This window comes from Osmerus mordax, chromosome 24, assembly GCF_038355195.1.
Source record: "Osmerus mordax isolate fOsmMor3 chromosome 24, fOsmMor3.pri, whole genome shotgun sequence".
NCBI classification, from domain to species: domain Eukaryota; kingdom Metazoa; phylum Chordata; class Actinopteri; order Osmeriformes; family Osmeridae; genus Osmerus; species Osmerus mordax.
Window position 1 is genome coordinate 5,283,818 of NC_090073.1, and position 20,700 is coordinate 5,304,517.

A 20,700-nucleotide genomic window follows, 5' to 3' on the forward strand; every position below is an offset into this window, starting at 1 on the left:
CAAACATTGTATAGAACTATGATTTATTCAGATAAATTTTTCAATCGCAATCAGTTTACCATTTATTTTACTACAGAAATCAAACAACACAAAATCAGCTTGAATCAGTCATAGGACAACATACAAGCTGCTTAATCCTAACCCCTCATTAACATATTTGAAAATATAATGATTTGAATTCACAAACTTTGTGTCTACAAATAACACACTCCCAAATTTCTGTGACAGTGATAAAATCCCCTCGAACATAAATACCCCAGGTCATTACTACATCAAATCAAAATGTATTTGTATAGCCCTTTTTACAAGCAATGTCACAGAGGGCTTCACATACGCCCATAGAACTGCCCCTCAGCCAACCTAAACCCTCAAGGACAAACATCACCCCAGAACCCCTAGATCCAGTCATTATTGTCTAACTCAACTAAGATATCTTAACATTAATACACACCTAATCCACACCTCCTTTCAGAGATATAGATACACGATACATGATCAAACCCTCCTCCCCACGAAACACACATATAAAGAATATCTACATGTTGTAGGTATGACATCATATCCCCAGTACTGCATCCTACCTTCTCATAGAAGCAGAGGATGACAGAGATACAACAGAGATACAACAGAGATACAACAGAGATACAACAGAGATGCAACAGACCCAGTATGAGGGCCGAGGCCCAACTCCAACACCTTCATACTGGATGTGACTAACATACATGTAGGATCATATGTTACCTGAATTGGACAGGTTGACACGTTTATCATAACAATAATAATGTGCTCATTTAACAGATGCTTTCATCTAAAGCAATATACAGGGAGACATTTGAACTTGCAACCTCCACTCAGCAGTTCAGAGGAGTGGGACTAAAACTACCACACACCTCACTGGGATGACATCACAGACACAGACACCTCGGATTGGCAGATCTTGACGTCAGGGTGTTTGGCATCACCAGCTTCTCCAATAGAGAAGTATGGGTAGAGTTTCTCAGTGAAGGAGTCTTTATGAGTGTGGATGTGAGTCATGTCTTCAGGGTCGTAGAAGGACACCTCCCCCCTGTCCCAGTCCAGCTGAACTCTGACCCTCTGGAGTCTCCTCTTCAGAGGGAGAGTGTTACTCAGACCATCAGTGTACCTACCACTCCTCTGCAATACACACCAGACTCCATACTCTGGGGATGCTTTAAGCTCCCTCTTCCTGTCTGCTGACTCTCTGACCACACCTATAGTCCAGTCAGGATGGTCCCCCACCTCCACCTCCCAGCTGTGCTTCCCTGAGCTGAACCCCTCAGAACCCAGAACAATGTTGTACTTGGTGTTCCTCTCTGGGTTGTCAGGGAGCTTCTGCTCTGAGCCTGTGTTTCTAAAACTGGTCAGATCATCAGACAGAGAGAGCCAGGGAGCTGCAGTGTTGGGGTCCAGAATGACAGGAGTGAAGCTGACCACCCCCCTCATCTTCTCCCACACTCTGAAGGTCAGGTTGCCGAGGTGTTTGGCCACGTCTATCAGCGCTCCTGAGACCAGCTGTGGATCCGGCAGTGTGACCTGGGCTCTGGTGCTGGACTGAGTGTGTTTATAGCTGCTGAGAAACGACACCTTCTGTTTCTGCAGCTGCTGTTCCACAGCAGAGATGCTGACGGAGAGAGAGGAGATCTGGGCCTGAATCTTCTTCATCTCTCTGGAGATGGTCTTCCCCTTCTCCTCCTCTTCCTCCCTCACAGCTGCCAGTCTGGCCTCCTCTTCCTCTCTCAGGAACTGGTGCAGCTTCTCAAACTGAACCCTGATCTGTGTCTCCGTGGTGACCAGCTGCTTCTTAGAGTGCTGCACTACTTCCTGGTACGTCTTCTCCACATGTTTGTATTTGTCCTGCTTTTCCTGCAGAGACTGTAAGTCACCCTCCAGTTTCTCCTTCAGGCTGTTCACTGCCTCTTCTAGAGGAACCACCTTGTGGTTGTGGTGGGCAGGGAACTCACAGACGTGACACACAGCTCTCTGTTCCTCCTCACAGAACCAGTTAGGCTCCTCTGAGTGTTTGCTACACACCACCTCCACCCCCTCCTCTCCTCTCCTCTCTTCAGACGATCCTGCTTTCTGTCTCCCAGCAAATGAGTCAGCTAAATCCTTCAATGAAAAGTTTACTATTGCGTCTTTAGAGGATTTTCTCTTACAGACTGGACAGTTCTTGTTTTTAGCCTGATCCCAGAACTTAGTCAGACAGCTGGAGCAGAAGCTGTGGTGGCAGCCCAGAGACACAGGATCTCTGAAAGTCTCTGAGCAGACGTGACAGTTCAGGTAACTCTCCAGGAGAGACTTCTCTGCCATTTTGTCTTCAGTGGTTCTGTTGTATTCAGGAATCCCAGTTCAGTCGATCCTTCAGCTTCACGTCTGACCAGGCAGGTGGGTCTCTGATGTGTCTTATTCCTTTGTTTCTTTTGGTTAGTTGTTGTGTCGATCTCACTCCCTTCAATGCCGTCTCTTCTCCTCAAGGAAGTGAAAATACTCTTTCAGTTCTACTCAAGTGGATCATACTGGAAAGTCTGGTTTTATGAGGTGTGAAAGGCATTGCTACACTGTAGCCAGGATACAGGTACATGGTTTTCATATCCATGTTTGTGATTGCAGTATCTGTGAGCGTGTGTGAACAAATACAATTTTACCTGAACTCTTGTAAGTATGCTACTGTAAGACAAGGGTTGGTTATTTGAAAATGGATCAATCTGCATCAAGACCAAACAGAGGATAGAGATGGATTCATTTTAACATCTTCTAATGAGACCAAAACATGACTTCTCTGCAGAACTCTTTTGCTTCTCTCCTTAGAGCAGCAGAACTCTGTTCCTGCTTGGCTGGAGGCAGCAGGGTCACCTGCAGTTCCACCAGAGATCCACTAGGGGGCGGACCACTCATGCACACCTGAAGCACTAACAAGTAGGGAGCAGATTTGCACACTATTGCTAAATGCTGTGACGGCTAATTGTTTTTTATTAAGTTTTTTATAGACATTTACATTTAGTCATTTAGCAGACGCTCTTATCCAGAGCGACTTACAGTAAGTACAGGGACATTCCCCCGAGGCAAGTAGGGTGAAGTGCCTTGCCCAAGGACACAACGTCAGTTGGCACGACCGGGAATCGAACTGGCAACCTTCGGATTACTAGCCCGATTCCCTCACCGCTCAGCCAACTGACTCCTGACCTACTGACACCTCCTTATAGAATGTGAAACTTATATAGATCACAACACATTTGAACCATGTCATAAAATGCCATAACTATTATACTATTGATTTCACATAATTTCATGGTAAGGTTGGAAAGGTTTTCATCAGAAATACTGCAGATACAACACTTAATTTACTCTATACGATTAGGTGTATAGGCATGCTAGGGATAGAGTTCCGTTTGAATATCTGAAAAGTAAAACTGTTCAGTGATGAATAGATGCTTGGGCCCAGGTTTACAAACATTTCAGTGCTTGACATGGTACCCTGTTCCCTCATCCAAGCACTGCAGGTGACTGTTGTCACTGCAGGTAAGTTGAAAGTGTTGATGCAATATTATCACAGACAGACCCGTCAAAATCGGCTTGTTTTGAACCACAACTGGGTACCACACCGAGAGGGGCGGGGCTTTGGGTGATGTCGCAACCCCTTCCTCTACAGACCGGTCCGTAGATGACGCGAGGAGAGAGGGTGCTTTCACGAGCCGTCCTTTCGCAAGAGCAAGGGAGGAGAGTGGTGAAGATGACGACCAACATTCGCTTCAAGAGCCGGATCCCGATTAAATCAGGTAAGAATCAGCCCTGTGAGATTTGACGTATTTGTATTGACGCTGTTGTGTAAAAACAGTGGTTGGTTTCATGCTGTTCTCGGTCGCTCTCTCATCATGTATGAAAGAAAACAATGCAGATGGCAGACCTTCCCCCGTGTCTCCCTCCCTCCGGGCAGCCGTCCTCCAGGGTGATGACGTGGACCTGGCCGACCTTCTCCTCCCTCCCAGGTCTCTGCCCCCCGCACCATCGTCCTGCTCCGCCACCCTGAACCCGCCTGCCGCCTGGAGCTCACGGCAGCTGAGTTGGCTTCCGCCTTCTCCCTGTTCTGGGACGTTGTCGGCGACCTTTTGGGGATCTGCTTGAGCTGCTGCTCGGCCGTGACCCACCAGGACTCTCCTCCACACCCCGAGTTCAATGCCTGGTAAATATGCATGCACGCTTCACATCATCATTCATTCCTGTGCATCCCAGTAGTCACACTCTCGTCCCCTCAGGACCCCAGGCCTGGCTCTGCTACCAGCCTCCACCAACCGCCCCATGCTCAGCTCTGCTACCAGCCCTGCTTCAATAGAAAAATGTATTCAATCGCTGGTGTGTTACTGAACTTGTGAAATCAGGTTGTAGATGGGCGGCAGGGAACAAACAATCGCAATCAGTTTACCATTTATTTTACTACAGAAATCAAACAACACAAAATCTGCTTGCCTCAGTCAGAGGACAACATACAAGCTGCTTAATCCTAACCCCTCATTAACATATTTGAAAATATAATGATTTGAATTCACAAACTTTCTGTCTACAAATAACACACTCCCAAATTTCTGTGACAGTGATAAAATCCCCTCGAACATAAATACCCCAGGTCATTACTACATCAAATCAAAATGTATTTGTATAGCCCTTTTTACAAGCAATGTCACAGAGGGCTTCACATACGCCCATAGAACTGCCCCTCAGCCAACCTAAACCCTCAAGGACAAACATCACCCCAGAACCCCTAAATCCAGTCATTATTGTATAACTCAACTAAGATATCTTAACATTAATACACACCTAATCCACACCTCCTTTCAGAGATCTAGATACACGATACATGATCAAGCCCTCCTCCCCACGAAACACACATATAAAGAATATCTACATGTTGTAGGTATGACATCATATCCCCAGTACTGCATCCTACCTTCTCATAGAAGCAGAGGATGACAGAGATACAACAGAGATACAACAGAGATACAACAGAGATACAACAGACCCAGTATGAGGGCCGAGGCCCAACTCCAACACCTTCATACTGGATGTGACTAACATACATGTAGGATCATATGTTACCTGAATTGGACAGGTTGACACGTTTATCATAACAATAATAATGTGCTCATTTAACAGATGCTTTCATCTAAAGCAACATACAGGGAGACATTTGAACTTGCAACCTCCACTCAGCAGTTCAGAGGAGTGGGACTAAAACTACCCCACACCTCACTGGGATGACATCACAGACACAGACACCTCGGATTGGCAGATCTTGACGTCAGGGTGTTTGGCATCACCAGCTTCTCCAATAGAGAAGCATGGGTAGAGTTTCTCAGTGAAGGAGTCTTTATGAGTGTGGATGTGAGTCATGTCTTCAGGGTGGTAGAAGGACACCTCCCCCCTGTCCCAGTCCAGCTGAACTCTGATCCTCTGGAGTCTCCTCTTCAGAGGGAGAGTGTTACGCAGACCATCAGTGTACTCACCACTCCTCTGCAATACACACCAGAGTCCATACTCTGGGGATGCATTCAGCTCCCCCTTCCTGTCTGCTGACTCTCTGACCACACCTATAGTCCAGACAGGATGGTCCCCCACCTCCACCTCCCAGCTGTGCTTCCCTGAGCTGAACCCCTCAGAACCCAGAACAGTGGCGTACTTGGTGTACCTCTCTGGGTTGTCAGGGAGCTGCTGTTTTGAGCCTGCCTGTCTAACACTGGTCAGATCATCAGACAGAGAGAGCATGGGGTGTGCAGTGTTGGGGTCCAGAATGACAGGAGTGAAGCTGACCACCCCCCTCATCTTCTCCCACACTCTGAAGGTCAGGTTGCCGAGGTGTTTGGCCACGTCTATCAGCGCTCCTGAGACCAGCTGTGGATCCGGCAGTGTGACCTGGGCTCTGGAACAAATGTTCATGATCAGTGTTGATGAGGGTGGAGATTAAAAGTTAAACAAATAAAAGATTAATTATAAATTCACGTACTTCTTCTCTGTGATTCTGAAGCGCTGAATGAACAGAAAAGGGCAATGATAAGCATGGTCATCAAAACCATGTTTCAGAATAGCATGAATTGTCAACTGAAACACATCCTTACCTGCAGGAATGACACATCGTCTGCATTTAGCTCCTGCTTTATGGCTTCAATTGTGTCTGAAAGTGAGGCCATCTCTCTATTTATTCCCTCAAACTTTTCTTTCATTGTCTCACTCTTCTCTTTGCCCTCTCTCCTCAGAGCTGCAGTCCTGGCCTGTTCTTCCTCGTGTAGAAACTGGTGAAACTTGTTGAACTTCTCCTTTATCTGCTTCTCTGTGTTTACTGTCTGGGTCTGTTAGAGTCAGAGAAGACCTCACATTAGCATTTTATTATTTGTTTTTAAATAATAAACAAATCTTTACTGATCGATTCAATGCCTGTTGGTCACAGCATTGGCTAACACGTACTGTACTGTACCTCAATGTGTTCTGCAATCTTTTCACACGTTAGTTTAACTTTATTACAGTCCTCTAGCTTCTTTTCTAAGGGCTTCAGGGCAGTCTGAATTTCTTCCTGGAATGACACATGACAGACATTTACAATCTTCATCTATAATGAATCAGAAAAGAGCTATTGTAAGGTATTTTGCAGTGGCAACAGAAAAGAAAAATAATTAGTATCATCCGTTAAAGGAAACTTTAACTACTTCAAGAGTGTCCTTGTATTTGATCTCAAAACACCATGTTTATCTGACAATCTTCTTCCTCTCACCCTGTGATCCTGGGCAGCTTCATCTACTGGGACACAGGTGTGAGATCTGTGTTTTCTGGAGGTCTGACACACCACGCAGACGGGTTCTTTATCCTCCTGACAGAACAGCTTCAGCTTCTCACTGTGCAGACTGCAGAGCACCTCAGACTCTCTGACGACACCAGCCACTGTCTTACACTCCTCTGAGTGTTTGCTACACACCTCCATCTCCTCCTCTCCTCTCCTCTCTTCAGACGATCCTGCTTTCTGTCTCCCAGCAAATGAGTCAGCTAAATCCTTCAAAGAAAGGTTGATACCTGGAATCTCTTTAGAGGATTTTCTCTTACAGACTGGACAGTTCTTGTTTTTAGCCTGATCCCAGAACTTAGTCAGACAGCTGGAGCAGAAGCTGTGGTGGCAGCCCAGAGACACAGGATCTCTGAAAGTCTCTGAGCAGACGTGACAGTTCAAGTAACTCTCAAATTTCTCAGCCATGGTTTCTGGAAATGCTGCTGCTAATATCGACAAATATTGAGAATGAGCCCAATGCAAAGTATCTTTATGTTGTAATTATTACCAAAACAATTAAGTTTACTTTTTACCTTTTTAAAAGTTCACAGCATATAACTCCCAGGTCTGTCCCACACCCTGAAATGGCGACTGTCTTAGTTTATACAATGTCAGAAATCTACTTTCAATTTCAGTTAACTAGTTCATAGTTCATCCCCTTGCTTTGTTCCTTACCTACAACTCCTTCTCTCTCCTCTAGATGGTGCTGTAGGACTGCAGGATACGGAGCTATTACTGTAAGTCTTGGTAAGGTTGGAAAGGTTTTCATCAGTAATACTGCAGATACAACACTTCATGTACTCTATATGAATAGGTGTATAGGCATGCTAGGGATAGAGTTTAGTTTGAATGACTGAAAAGTAAAACTGTTACAATGATGAATAGATTCTTGAGGCCAGGTTTACAACAATTTCAGTGCTTGACATGGTACCCTGTTGCCTCGTCCAAGCTACTGTAGAAAGTTGTCACTGCAGGTAAGTTGAAAGTGTTGATGCAATATTATCACAGACAGACCCGTCAAAATCGGCTTGTTTTCAACCAAAACTGGGTACCACACCGAGAGGGGCGGGGCTTTGGGCGATGTCGCAACCCCTCCCTCTACAGACCGGTCCGTGGATGACGCGAGGAGAGAGGGTGCTTTCACTAGCCGTCCTTTCGCAAGAGCAAGGGAGGAGAGTGGTGAAGATGACGACCAACATTCGCTACAAGAGCCGGATCCCGATAAAATCGGGTAAGAATCAGCCCTGTGAGATTTGTATTGACGCTGTTGTGTAAAAACAGTGGTTGGTTTCATGCTGTTCTCTGTCGCTCTCTCCTAATGTATCTGGGCGTCGCTGTGTCCGTCCACCTGCGCTTCATCCGACTCAACAATGACCACCAGATGAGAGCACCGAGGTAAGAAACAGGGTTGGGTGTTGCACTGAATGCGTTGTTTTTTTTCAATTAAAGAAAACAATGCAAATGGCGTATCCTAATACAAGTGCACGCGGGCATGCATGCGGATACAGCAGCGTTTACCTTTCCAAACCGGGGCATCAGATGTCACACAGACATGCTCGATTTCAACATAGTCGTTACCGAGCCCTGCTTTAGATATATGGGTTATCTATTGTAATCGTCATCACCAAGATGCCCGGTAGACCCGGTTACCATGCTATCGCATCACGAGCTACGATGAGCATGTAAATAACCCACGGGATTATATATAACCATATTCGGGCGCGTGTTGGACAGATTCAGCACAGAGGATGCGCACGCATTCAAATGGTACCCAAGGCTCGCTCTCATCCCCCATCCTCTGGCGCGTGCCCTCATCCTCGTACTGGATTGACCTGCTTCCGTTCGAATGAACGATTTCTCCAGTCTCTTGGACGGTTTACCCGAAAGAAAGCTCGTTTGTATTTCTTACTTTATTCGGTAAAAGTAGCATCCAAGATTCCTGGTGTCGGTCTGGGTATCTTTAAGTAAACTGCGGGTCAGCGGTATAGTGTCTTTGATACAAAGGCATAGCCCGCTAGGATATCCAATATACCCGCTAAAATGTAAAATGAGCTGTGATCCACAGATAGGCCTACCCCTACTGCAGGGTCATGCAGGTGGAGCTCAGTTGCTAGAAATGCTATCCTTCATGGGAGGGCTTGAGGACTATCTCAGGTCTGCATTGGGCTCTCTGTCTGAGTAAGAGTCAGTGTCAAGAGGAGTGTGTGTGTGTGTGTATGTGTGTGTGTGTACATAGATGTGTGTATTGTGTGTGTGCATAGGCCTCTGGTAGGGTCTCCAGTACTACTGGTGTGGTGTGTGTGCGTGTACATAGACACATGTATCTATTGTGGGTGTGTTATTGTGATTGTGTGTGTGTTTATATATGTAGCCTATGTGTATGTCTTGTGTGCGGAAGCCTCTAGTGTGGTGAGGCGGGCTGAGGTCGGGCCTGTAAGGGACAAACCATCACATTCCTCAGGGGATCTCCCGTATTGGAGAGTCCAAGCAAACCCTGGCACCAGGATCCTAATCTGGGATTTTCCGCTCAGGATTATTATGGCTGTTGTGTGTTGGTGTTTGTGTGTATAGTACTGTACACTGATGATGTCACAGAGCTTCTGAGACTACAGTTGAGATTTTGTAGCAGGTGCTAGCAGTTACCTTTCGCTCAAACACCCACACTCTCACACATTTTCACACTGCACCCTCTCTGAGTCACACACACAATCACTCTCTCACATACACACTTTCACACACACACACACACACACATTCACTATCTGACTGTATGGTGTGAAGGGAGGGAAGTGGTTGTGGGAGGGTGAGAGCGGGGGAGGGAGAGAGGGATGGATGGAAAAATAGAGAAAGAGAGCTACCAGGTTAGGCTACATCACCAAAATGATCAACCACACCAGGGTAGACAGTCGCTCTGACGGGTTGCCTAGCAACAACGTTCCATTCGTTCTTATCTCTCAAACATCACATTACATCATACCCACAATCCCTTGCGGCGATGACAGGCCATGCGTAGGCTGGTGGGGGGGCTCACTCACACATCCTGGTAATCTGCACTGTTGGTTTCTTTGGTTACTGTGGGAATAAGAATTTGAGTGGGGATTTTAAGTCCTTCCTCTAACATCTCCCACTACCAGCAGTGTGACCAGTTAGACCAGTGATGTCAGTTTGAGGTCCTGTCCATCCATCTAGATCTCCTCAACCCAGTATACCAATGAAAAGCAACCAATGAAAAGCAACCAATGAAAAGCAACCAATGAAAAGCAACCAATGAAAAGCAACCAACTGAAGTCTATGAAAATACAATCTAGTTATGAAAGTACTGCACCTTTTTATAAACCTAGTGGTTGTGTGACAGATAGTTCATAGATGTTTAGTGGTTGATCTTTCTTCCACCCAGAGAAACAGATGTATACATCTGCATCCATACTACTGCCCTTCCAGTCTGAGCAGTCCTCAACTACCCCCTCCACACACGCATACACACACTCACACACACTCACACACTCACACACCCACTCACACACGACACAGACACACTCTCGCAGCCACAGATGGCCCCCTGACCCCCACCTCCATGAGAAGAGAGGAGCAGCTGTGGGGCTAGAATGGGCGGGGCTCCCCCCTGGGGCGGGCTGGTCTCTACAGGGGGGAGGCCAATACAGAGTAAGAGAGACTATGGTCATCATTAGATTGAGCTCGACTACAAACACCAGGACGGCTGTGCTGTTTCTACACCAACAGAGGAGCTTCTGCAGTTGTACCTCCTGTGTTCTCCATGGTGATACACACCTGGCTACACCCTGCACATGAATGTTTGTGTGTGTTCCCATGGCGGTGTGCGAGCGATGGCGCCTGTTCTTATCCTCTAAACATGCTCACAATGCCAGTCATCCAGTAGAGCGTGTGTGTGTGAGAGAGAGAGTATGTGTCTACATGTGTGTGTGTGTGAGAGAGAGAGTATGTGTCTACATGTGTGTGTGTGTGAGAGAGAAAGTATGTGTCTACATGTGTGTGTGTGTGTGTGTGTGTAGAACATCACGTTACAGCGATTTTATCTTTCATCTCCTGCCCCAGGTCTTCCACTCCTGTGCTCCTGTATAGACTGCTCTGCCCCCCCTTCCTACCCCCCCTCCCTCACACACACACACAGGTTTGCCTCCTGTGCTTCTGTAAAGCCCCCCCCCCCCCCCCCACTACCCATGCAGCTCTTCCCGGGTTCAGAAATAACCCAGGCCTGACCCAGATTCCACTCCTCCAAGCCCTCTTCATGAACAGTTTGGTGCGACCTTGATACATTTTGGATTATACGTTGTTTGGAGAAGAGTTTTTCTGCTCAGATCCAATGAGCTGGATGAAACGGAGCGGATCACTTCCTCAACCTCTCACTCTTTGATGGGAGGCCCATGTAAGACAAGTCAACATGGACGTATCCCTGGACCAGACTGTGTCATCTGAGATTTTTCCATTTTTCAGAAGTTATGAAGAAATAATTTAGGAAACCGTTTTGGTTCCTGTCAGGTGGAACCGGAACTAGAAGGTTCTAGTTCTGTGTTGTAGTGTCTATCTTGTAGTGTTCTAACATGTAAAAAAATGACATGTCAGCTTGAGTTCACCTTCCACCCCTAGGCGCCGTGACGACATGCATGGTTTGATGTCTCCCTGACGACCTGATTGAAATGTCCCTTGTGTCACCGCTGCTGGAGTGTCTCTCTCCCCGTCCGTGTGACACAGGACCTCAGTACCCTCCACGGGGTGTCTCTCAGATGCTAAATGCTAATGCTACGCTAGCCCATCCCACCCCCCCACCCTATGTGAGAACCCATTGTGAAGGAGTGGGCAGACGCTTACGCAAGGCTACGCTAGCCAAGAGCCCTTCCCTGGGGCGGCCTATTGTTGCCAGAGCAATTACACGCTGTCGCATTAGCATGCTAAAGAACGCGTAGCGAGGAGACACTCACATCTCTCAAAAGAGCAAGCTGTACGGGGAGGGATGGAGGGAGGGATGGGGGGGGTGAGGGTTAAAGGTCTATATCTCTTTCAGTCTCTCTTTCCTTCTCCAATGTTTTCTTCTCTCACCTCCTCCCTCTTCCCTGTCTCATCCCCCCTCCCCCATCTCTAAATCTCTCTGCCCTTCTCTCTCACTCCCTCGCTCATCCTCACTCAATCTCTCCATTATCTCCTCCTTCCGGTCTGGTTTCTCCTGACCGTGTCAGCAGTCAGACGCCCCTCAGTCGGCCATTGGAGGTTAATGACGTGAACACTGCTGCTGGGTCTGGACACTCGGAGAAGGTCACACCTCCTTACATCTCTGTCTCTGAGAAGAAGACAACCTGGCTTCGTGTTTGTTTGGCATTGCCAACTCTCTGGTGTGTGGGTGTGTGAGGGTGTGCACGTTTGCTGGCATCTGTGTATTCAACACTCACGATTTGTTTGCGTGTGCGCGCGCGTGTGGACGTTCCTTTGTGCTGCGAGTGTGTGCGTGTGGATGCGTGTGCGCGTGTTCATGTCCTGCTCTTGGTAATAGGCGTGCAGTTTACTGCTGTGGCCTTTTCAGAAGCACTTCCTGAAAGGCCACAGCAGTGACATATGACAGGAACACCATCCCAGCTGGACCCGGGGATGGCTGGACTGGGTCTGGGCCCAGCTCACTGGGATATGGACAGGCTCTGATACCCTCTTTCCACTGCCAACCTAGTTCTGGTTCTGGGCTGTTGATACTGTCGTTTGGTTGGTTCAGCTTGCGAAACCTTCTAAGAACCGCTTTTGCCCAGGAGAGCCACGTCACTTTGTCACTGTATACGTGTGTATGTCTCCGCTTTCCCAGCGATGCTAGCGCCAACAAGCACAACAACAACAATGTCTGACCACAGTGTTTCTTGAAAGTATTGCTCCTGGTTTTGCAAGCCCTACATCGGCATCACAATCCCTTGCGAGGAGACAGCTAGTCTCCTCCGTGGGCCACAGTTTAGATTTGATGTCCATGCTGGTGCTGAAGCCAAGCACAATCAATGGAAGTTCCTCCCTGAAGCTCTGTTTTTTAAATGGTGGTCACAAATTCAGTTGGTCTAGGGTTGGTCATGACATTCCCGCCCCAGGATCCTGACGTAAGTCGAACGGTTCTAGATGAGCTACGAGTTGGTGCCGTTCTGGAACCAGTTATCCTGGCCACAAGCTGTTTTTTTTTCGCCGTCAAAACCCGAAGAACTGGTTGGAGATTGGGCACCGGCTGTGAACCAGACCTAAAACTGCCTTGTACAAAAAGGGTGTGAAACTCACACACACACTCTAACACATACACTTACACACTCACACGCACAGATTTATTCACAATCTGACTGAATAGTTCGGCTGTTATTCCAGAATGGAGATTGGATGGTTGTTTTGATTGGAGCAGTTAGGCCGACAGGAGAGAGTTAATACACTTTGTTGTTTGATTGGATGGGTGGTCTCAGCCTCAGCTTATCTGCATCTAGAACATTCTCTGGTGGATATTGGACACACTTGAAATATAGTTGTGATTATATCAGTGTGTGTCCGGGAGATATGCAGGTGTCACAGCCAATCAGATGGGAGGACAGCTGGCTAGTGAGAGAGGTGGGAGGGGCCTGAGGGGGTCTATTGTGATGTCACTCCAGGACATCTGCTCTATTATTTAAACTCTCTTTTCTCACACACACACACACACACACTGAGCTCCATCTTGATCCATTGATCTTCCATCCGTCGGTCCCCATATCCTCACCCTCACCCTGCCCCTCCCTCCTTCTCCCTCTCCTCCCCGGGTTGTCCTAGTGTCCCCGGAACCCTCTGTCGCCCTCCTGTGGCTGAGATCAGAACTAGCGGCAGACCATGAACACCAAGAGCTACTGTGGAATCACCGTGGCTGTACCCACATAGTCTTCTCTTTAAACCAATATGGCCCAGTCTTTCTTTCTGTCTGTGTTCCTTCTTTCTCTTCCTTTCCCTTCCCCTCTCCCCTGTCGTTCTGTCTCTCTCCTCTCTGACTGCCACTCCGTCTCTCCCGTTCTCTCGTTTTCTCCCTCCCTCCCTCTCGCTCACTGACAAACCCTGCATCTGGCAGTAATTGTGTGCCTGCTTAAGTGCTCTCATGGTCTCCTCCTCGTGCATTTCCACTGCGAGCTCTTTACAGCTGGGCTTCTTACAAGCCAGCAACCCGTTTGTTCTTTAATATGCCGTCTAGACATGGGCAAGCCTTGTATTCGCACAGAAAATACACACACACACACACACACGGGCAGGCCTTCTATTCACACCGACAATACAAATACATACCCTCGCCCACACACACACACACTCACACGTCGAGCTAAAAGGCTACTTTGGGTATTCTCCTGCTTCAGCTAGCTAGAGTGACAGGACCTTTCTGCTTTGTTAAGCTTTCTGTCAGAAGGGAGTTAAGGTTACAGGTCCACACAGGAACCAGAGATTCTTCCAGGGTTAGATTCAGGACACCTTGTCTAAACCTTTGGCCTCTTTTTCATATTGTGAAATGTTAGTTTCTTTGTTTATGTGTGTCTGTGTCGATCTATTGTGTGCTTGTGTGTGTGTGTCTGTGTCTGTGTGTGTGCATCTGGCTGGTGGCTTGCTACTAAAAGCTTTATTTTTCTAGCCGGGGAGAGAGGGGGAGGAACTGCAGGATGAATGAATGAGAGTATTTCATTCCTCCGCCCGTCTTCTCCTTCCTCCCTTGCTTCCTCCCTTAAATTACTACCTCTCTCTACCTCACTCACCACTTTCCATCGCTCGTTGGCTCTCGCTCTCTCTCTCCGTCTCTCCGTCTCTCGGTTTAGTTATCTCTCTCTCTCTAGCTGTCTCTCTTTTGGTTTCTTTCCTTCGCTCTCCCTCTCTATTATACCTGTACCTGTCTGTACAAGAAGCAGTGTTCCACCGCGGGGCTGAAAGGAAAGGGAGAGAGAGAGAGAGAGAGAGAGAGAGAGAGAGAGAGAGTGAGAGTGAGAGAGAGAGAAGTAACAAAGACGTAGTGAGGGGGAAAACAGGAAAGAGGTGTGTGTGTGTTCGGGGCTGGTGCGGCAGGGAGGAGCAGACTTGAGTCTTAGGAGGCGTCGTCACGGCAGCAGCAGAACAGCAGAGTCTCTCTGACAGCTGGAGGAGGTGGTCCTGTCACAGTCCCCTGGACCTTCCTCTAGCGCTCCGGTCCTCCTGCCCTCCCCTGGTCCTGGGTCTGGCCCTGGGTCTGGTCTCGGTCCTAGTCTGGTCTGGTCTGGTATGGATGCCATCATGCTCCAGGAGAAATTGGTGGAGCGTCTTTTGTGCCCCCGAGTGAGGACAGCTCGACAGAAGGTAAAGAGGGGTGGAGGAGAGGGAGAGAGGGGTGGAGGAGAGGGAGAGAGGAGTGGAGGAGAGGGAGAGAGGGGTGGAGGAGAGGGAGAGAGGGGTGGAGGAGAGGGAGAGACGGATGGAGGAGAGGGAGAGAGGGATGAGGGAGAAAGAGAGAGGGATGGAGGAGAGGGAGAGAGGAATACAGAGGTTCAGGTGGCCAGACACTGATTTGGATTCCTAGAGGAGTCACTTATCATACACAAACCTCAGCAAGCTGTGATAGAAACTCACAGGTTCTCTTGAACTGTGTTGTCATGATGTCATGAATCCTGTGTTCTGCCTGCTGGTGTGTGTGCATGTGTACGTGTGTGTGTGTGTGTATGTCTGTGTGTGTGAAAGAGAGATCTCGCACACCCTGGTGTTTTCGAATGCTTGTGTGATAGCTCATTGATCGGCAGGTTTCTCCGTTCTCTGCCTGCGGGCCTCGCCTCGCCTGGCTCCCACTGGAATAATGTGGGTGTGTGTCTGCGTCTGTGTGTGTGTGCTACTTTGTTGGCGTCTGTGTGTGGTTTGTTTCTCTTTGCCCCCAGGGGCTGTCGGATATGCGGATGACAAGTTATGACAGCGTCTCAGGACCCCTGGCTGTGTGTTTGCAGAGCGCTCGCTCAGAGTGGGTTTGGAGAGTGAATGAGCCTTTCAGGACTGGTCAATAAGGCTCTGTCACTACTCTGCGGCCGCCTGCCAGTGGTCGACTGAGCTGGTGTGTGTGTGTGTGTGTGTATGTGTAAGTGTGTGTGAGTAGGGTTGCACCCAGCAGCATTACAGTATTACAGTAAGAGATTGGTCTCCAATGGTACTGTGTGTGTGTGTGTGTGTGCGCATGCGTGTGTGTACGATACACGGTGTCTGTCCAGTTGGAGAATCCCAACTCAGTGACCCTGTGGAATGCTCTGAATGCATTTTGCAGTTCTGTCTACAGTATAAACCTGACAAACTATCGCAGGGTTTCAAGACATCTATATAAGCCTGAGAATGTACCCGGTCCCTGTGTACCTACATGAGTATACTAAACCGTTTGTGACAGGTAAGGTAACATGGATGCAGGTTCAAGGGTTCTAGAGTGTTGTGAAGATGGACATGGTCTCATGGTTTTAGAGTTTTAGGCTGTTAGAATTGGTTCCAGGGTTCTAGAGTGTTGTGATGATGGAACCAGTTCCAGGGTTCTTGACTGTTGTGATGATGGAACCGGTTCCAGGGTTCTAGGGTGTTGCGACGATGGATCGATGATTCACAAAAGCATGACAAGATTGTAGCCTTTGTTCTCTCCTGCTTACACAATGTGGCAAACAATAGAGTCTATCGTGAATCTATAAGACCTTTATGACATTGCTTTCTCCTCCTCCTCCCCCGCCCTGCTCTGCCTAATTCCCTCTCTTCCTCTCCGCTTCTCCCCTTCCCTCCCTCCCTCCCTCCCTCCCTCCCTCCCTCCCTCCCTCCCTCCCTCCCTCCCTCCCTCCCTCCCTCCCTCCCTCCCTCCCTCCCTCCCTCCCTCCCTCCCTCCCTCCCTCCCTCCCTCTCCCCCTCCCCCCACAGGAGAAGCAGTATGTGGGCTTTGCCACGCTGCCTAACCAGGTCCACAGGAAATCTGTGAAGAAGGGATTTGACTTCACTCTCATGGTTGCAGGTCAGTGTGTATGTGTGTGTGTGTTCAAACAAAAGCAATACTAAAGACGGAAACAAAAACACCAATAGTCGTGCGTGTGTGTGTGTGTCACAGGGGAGTCTGGTATGGGTAAATCCACCTTGGTGAACAGCCTGTTCCTGACAGACCTGTACAAGGACAGAAAGCTGCTCAACGCTGAAGGTGAGTGGCAGAGCTGTGTGAGTCAGAGGAAGGGATGGTCACCTCTACAACACAGGACAACCAGGGTCAATACAATCATGTTCCTCCTCCCCCTTTCCTGATCCTCCTTAACACTCTTCCACGCGCTCCACGGTCCTCTCCTCCTTCCCTTTCTTTTCCTCGCTTCTCTTCCTCCATCCTCCTCTTCCTCCTCCTCCTCCTCCTCCTCCTCTCCTCTCCCCTCACAGAGCGGATCAACCAGACGGTGGAGATCATCAAACACACTGTTGACATCGAGGAGAAGGGAGTCAAGCTCAAACTCACCATCGTGGACACTCCTGGGTTTGGAGATGCTGTCAACAACAATGAGTGGTGAGCTGATTGTCCTGGTCCTGGTCCTGGTCTTGGTCCATACTGTTCATAGCTATTGGTTCTTGTTTTATTATAGCAAGCTTTGGCTAACTTTTGTGTGTGTGTGTGTGACCCAGCTGGAAGCCCATAACAGACTATATAGACCAGCAGTTTGAGCAGTACTTCAGAGACGAGAGCGGGCTGAACAGGAAGAACATCCAGGACAACCGCGTCCACTGCTGCCTCTACTTCATCCCTCCCTTCGGGCACGGGTGAGAACACACACGCTCACGTGGGCCTACACACACACACGCGCGCGTCATTTCGTTGGTGTGTGTTTGTGGTGTCGCCATTCCCCCGCACGTGACCGTATCGCATCACTCGATCAAATGAAAGTTTCTTCTTCTACACGCACATAATTGCACACACGGACACACACACGGAGGAATGTGCTGTCGGAGGGTGTTTTGCGGGAGGTGTGGAGCCTACAGGACGGTGTTAACACTGTAAACACTGTTATTACCCCCCTACCTACCACCACTCACCCCCACCAACACCTACATACAACCACCCCCCCACCCCCCACTCCCCTCACAGCCGACCCAGGCTCAGGGATCCCCCTCAGCCCTCGGGACACCTCACATGCTGCCAGCACAGAGATCTTCCTCTGCGTAAACTCATGGATGTAGATGACATTTCGTTTAAACATTCATTTGTGGTCGTGTTGCCTCTCAGTCTCTCACATGTTGACACTCTCGCTGTGTTTGTGTGTGTGTCGTCGATAGGGTGTTCGTTGTAGCTGGGAGACAAATCCACACGCAGACACACACACTGTGGGTTTGGCCTGTATACATATGTGTGTGTGTGTGTGTGTCTCCAGGCTGCGGCCGGTAGATGTGGAGTTTATGAAGGCCCTTCATGAGAAGGTCAACGTGGTCCCCCTCATCTCCAAGGCCGACTGCCTCACTCCCAACGAGATCAAGAGGCTGAAAGACAGAGTGAGTTCTCACTGACCCGAACTCTGACCTCGTCCCTGCCCTGACCCCTGACCCCTGACCCCGGTCCTTTCCTCGTCCCTGATCCTGATGTATAAAGACAGGATGTGTTGCTCTTTTCCTTTTTGGGTACGGCAATGGTACGCAGCTGCAAACATGCAGTTAACATGAGTGTGCGTGTGTCTGTACGTGTGTGTGTGTGTGTGTGTGTGTGTGTAGGTTCGTGAGGAGATAGAGAAGTTTGGCATCAAGGTGTACCAGTTCCCAGAATGTGACTCGGATGAGGATGAAGAGTTTAAACAGCTGGACAAGGAGCTTAAGGTGAAACACAGGGTTTACGTGTTTGTGTGTGTGTGTGTATGCAACAATAATACCGAGAGGATTCTAACTTTGTGTTCCCTCCATTGTGTGCCTGTGTGCGGGTGTGTGTGTGTGTACATCTGTGTGTGTGTGTGTGTGTGTATGTGTGTGTGTGTGTACATCTGTGTGTGTGTGCAGGAGTGTGCGCCGTTTGCAGTGATCGGCAGCAACACGGTGGTGGAGGCTCGAGGCCAGCGTGTCCGAGGACGTCTGTACCCCTGGGGCATCGTAGAGGGTGAGGAACAAACACATCCACCTCTACTGTAGCCCCCCCACACACACACACATGATGATGATGATGATGATGATGATGATGATGATGGTGACGTTCTCTGTCCTTCTCAGTGGAGAACCAGTCCCACTGTGACTTTGTGAAGCTGAGGAACATGCTGATCCGGTCCCACATGCACGACCTGAAAGATGTGACCTGTGACCTGCACTACGAGAACTACAGGGCCCAGTGCATCCAGGAGATGACCAGGTGTGTGAGCGAGCGAGACAGAGAACGAAATGGGAAAGAACATGGAGACACAGAGACAGATAAAAAAAAATTCTAGATGAAGCAGCGAGAAACTATTGGATGGACGAAGTTGCTTCAATATTACATCTCCTAACTTTCCCTCCTTCCCTCCCTCCTTCCCTCCTCTCCTGCCTTCCATCCTGTCCTACCTCCTCTCTTCCTTTCCTTCCCCCTCCCCTCCTCCCTTCCCCGGTCCACAGTAAACTGACCCAGGACAACCGCGTGGACAGCCCCACCCCCTTCCTGCCCCTGTCCACCCCCGACGTGGAGACCGAGAGGCTCATCAAGATGAAAGACGAGGAGGTGAACATTCAGAGCCCCTCCTCACCAACACACACACTCACTCACTCATACATGCGCACGCACGCACACACAATCCCTCACTTATGCACACACACTCACTCACTCATACACGCAAGTACACACACATACACGTTCTCGCGCACACTCACACAAACACACACTCACACACTCAAAGGGAGGCCAAGAGTACATTTGTAGATTTGCTTAAGTTAGCCTCGTAATGTCTAACAGCACTGTGAACTATAATACATCTTCTTCTGCTTCTCTCTCCCTCCAGCTGAAGAGGATGCAGGAGATGCTGAATAAGATGCAGCAGCAGATTCATGACAAAGAGTGATTTACCATGACGATTCCCAGAGCAGGCTCAGGCCACAGTGATCCCTGCTGGCCATCCCCTGAACTACACCCAGACTGTCAGACATTGAATGCAAGAACACAACATCACAGTCAACTGTACCAACATGTTACTGATATACTCTGTGTAGGGGCACACCTGTGGCTGTGAATTCATCAGTCCTATGTTTTGTATATTTTGTCCACCTGGATAATAGTATGTTTTTTTTTTTTACAAATTTTGTGTGTTCGTTTGCGAGCCCATTTCTTAATATTGGTAACGATCCTAATATAATGTTATTATGAACCATTGTAACCTTGTAATTTAACTGACCGCTACTTGTATCTAATTTATGAATATAATGATGAATCCTTTAGGGTATTTCTCCAGGGTATGCGCATTGCAAGATTTTTTGCAGCTTTATATCTGAATATAGATATTCATTTGTATTCATGTTGAACGTGCGTATATGTTTGTGTTTAGTGTTTTCATCTGGTTGTTGTCCAAAAAGACTGTTTCTGTCTGAGGCACTTTTTATGTATTTTTGCTGAATTGTATAAATATACACGTATTCTTTTAAGAACAAGCGATGTTTGGGCATGAGCTAAAAAGATAACTTTTTCTCTGAAAATATTCTGCATTCACTGGCAACATTGAAAAAGCACTTAATGCCAGTTGCTGACTGCTGAATTCAGGTTCTTTGCTATAATGAGAGGGTAGCTATGTGCAGTAGGTCTCGGTACTGTACGTGGTGCATGTAGGAGCATGCTACAGCTCCTTATATCTGCAGCTAAGAGACCTCTGTCTGCTGTCGCTGTCAACACACTGTCTGTCTGTTCCTCTGCTTCAGACGCTCTGTCCAGAGAG

At 48.3% G+C, this 20,700-nt stretch overlaps 3 protein-coding genes across 5 annotated transcripts; 1 reads left to right on the plus strand and 2 right to left on the minus strand.

The window, feature by feature from the left end:
• Window positions 1-863: 863 nt before the first annotated feature.
• On the minus strand, window positions 864-2,530 carry LOC136932485 (E3 ubiquitin-protein ligase TRIM35-like). Its single transcript, XM_067227579.1, has one exon. It carries the CDS (start codon window positions 2,329-2,331, stop codon window positions 892-894), a length of 1,440 nt encoding a protein of 479 aa, XP_067083680.1. The 5' UTR covers window positions 2,332-2,530; the 3' UTR covers window positions 864-891.
• Window positions 2,531-4,486: 1,956 nt separating this feature from the next.
• LOC136932484 (zinc-binding protein A33-like) lies at window positions 4,487-7,412 on the minus strand. 2 transcript variants are annotated; one of them, XM_067227576.1, is made up of 6 exons: window positions 7,360-7,412; window positions 6,779-7,272; window positions 6,485-6,580; window positions 6,129-6,359; window positions 6,017-6,039; window positions 4,487-5,932 (listed from the first exon to the last, which is right to left on the minus strand). In XM_067227576.1, exons 2-6 carry the CDS (start codon window positions 7,250-7,252, stop codon window positions 5,263-5,265), a joined length of 1,494 nt encoding a protein of 497 aa, XP_067083677.1. In that variant the 5' UTR covers window positions 7,253-7,272; window positions 7,360-7,412; the 3' UTR covers window positions 4,487-5,262. The 2 variants fall into 2 exon arrangements, with proteins under 2 accessions (XP_067083677.1, XP_067083678.1); XM_067227577.1 differs by having other exon boundaries at window positions 6,779-6,927; window positions 7,075-7,405.
• A 573-nt stretch (window positions 7,413-7,985) lies between these two features.
• septin5a (septin 5a) lies at window positions 7,986-20,419 on the plus strand. 2 transcript variants are annotated; one of them, XM_067227581.1, is made up of 12 exons: window positions 7,986-8,057; window positions 8,208-8,221; window positions 16,721-16,811; window positions 16,905-16,991; window positions 17,219-17,342; window positions 17,459-17,593; window positions 18,202-18,319; window positions 18,536-18,637; window positions 18,815-18,911; window positions 19,022-19,157; window positions 19,397-19,499; window positions 19,777-20,419. In XM_067227581.1, the coding sequence occupies exons 1-12, from the start codon at window positions 8,012-8,014 to the stop codon at window positions 19,834-19,836; spliced, it is 1,113 nt and encodes a 370-aa protein (XP_067083682.1). In that variant the 5' UTR covers window positions 7,986-8,011; the 3' UTR covers window positions 19,837-20,419. The 2 variants fall into 2 exon arrangements, with proteins under 2 accessions (XP_067083682.1, XP_067083681.1); XM_067227580.1 differs by lacking the exons at window positions 7,986-8,057; window positions 8,208-8,221 and adding an exon at window positions 14,795-15,148.
• Window positions 20,420-20,700: the final 281 nt, after the last annotated feature.

Coding starts and splice junctions, on each gene's coding strand:
- LOC136932485 (XM_067227579.1), bottom strand. CDS start 2,331: ATGGCAGAGAAGTCTCTCCTGGAGAGTTACCTGAACTGTCACGTCTGC.
- LOC136932484 (XM_067227576.1), bottom strand. CDS start 7,252: ATGGCTGAGAAATTTGAGAGTTACTTGAACTGTCACGTCTGCTCAGAG. Junction 6,581..6,778: donor AAGCTGCCCAGGATCACAGG/GTGAGAGGAAGA, acceptor GTGTCATTCCAG/GAAGAAATTCAGACTGCCCT. Junction 6,360..6,484: donor AGATTGCAGAACACATTGAG/GTACAGTACAGT, acceptor TGACTCTAACAG/ACCCAGACAGTAAACACAGA.
- septin5a (XM_067227580.1), top strand. CDS start 15,074: ATGGATGCCATCATGCTCCAGGAGAAATTGGTGGAGCGTCTTTTGTGC. Junction 16,812..16,904: donor CTTCACTCTCATGGTTGCAG/GTCAGTGTGTAT, acceptor TGTGTGTCACAG/GGGAGTCTGGTATGGGTAAA. Junction 17,594..18,201: donor ATCCCTCCCTTCGGGCACGG/GTGAGAACACAC, acceptor GTGTGTCTCCAG/GCTGCGGCCGGTAGATGTGG.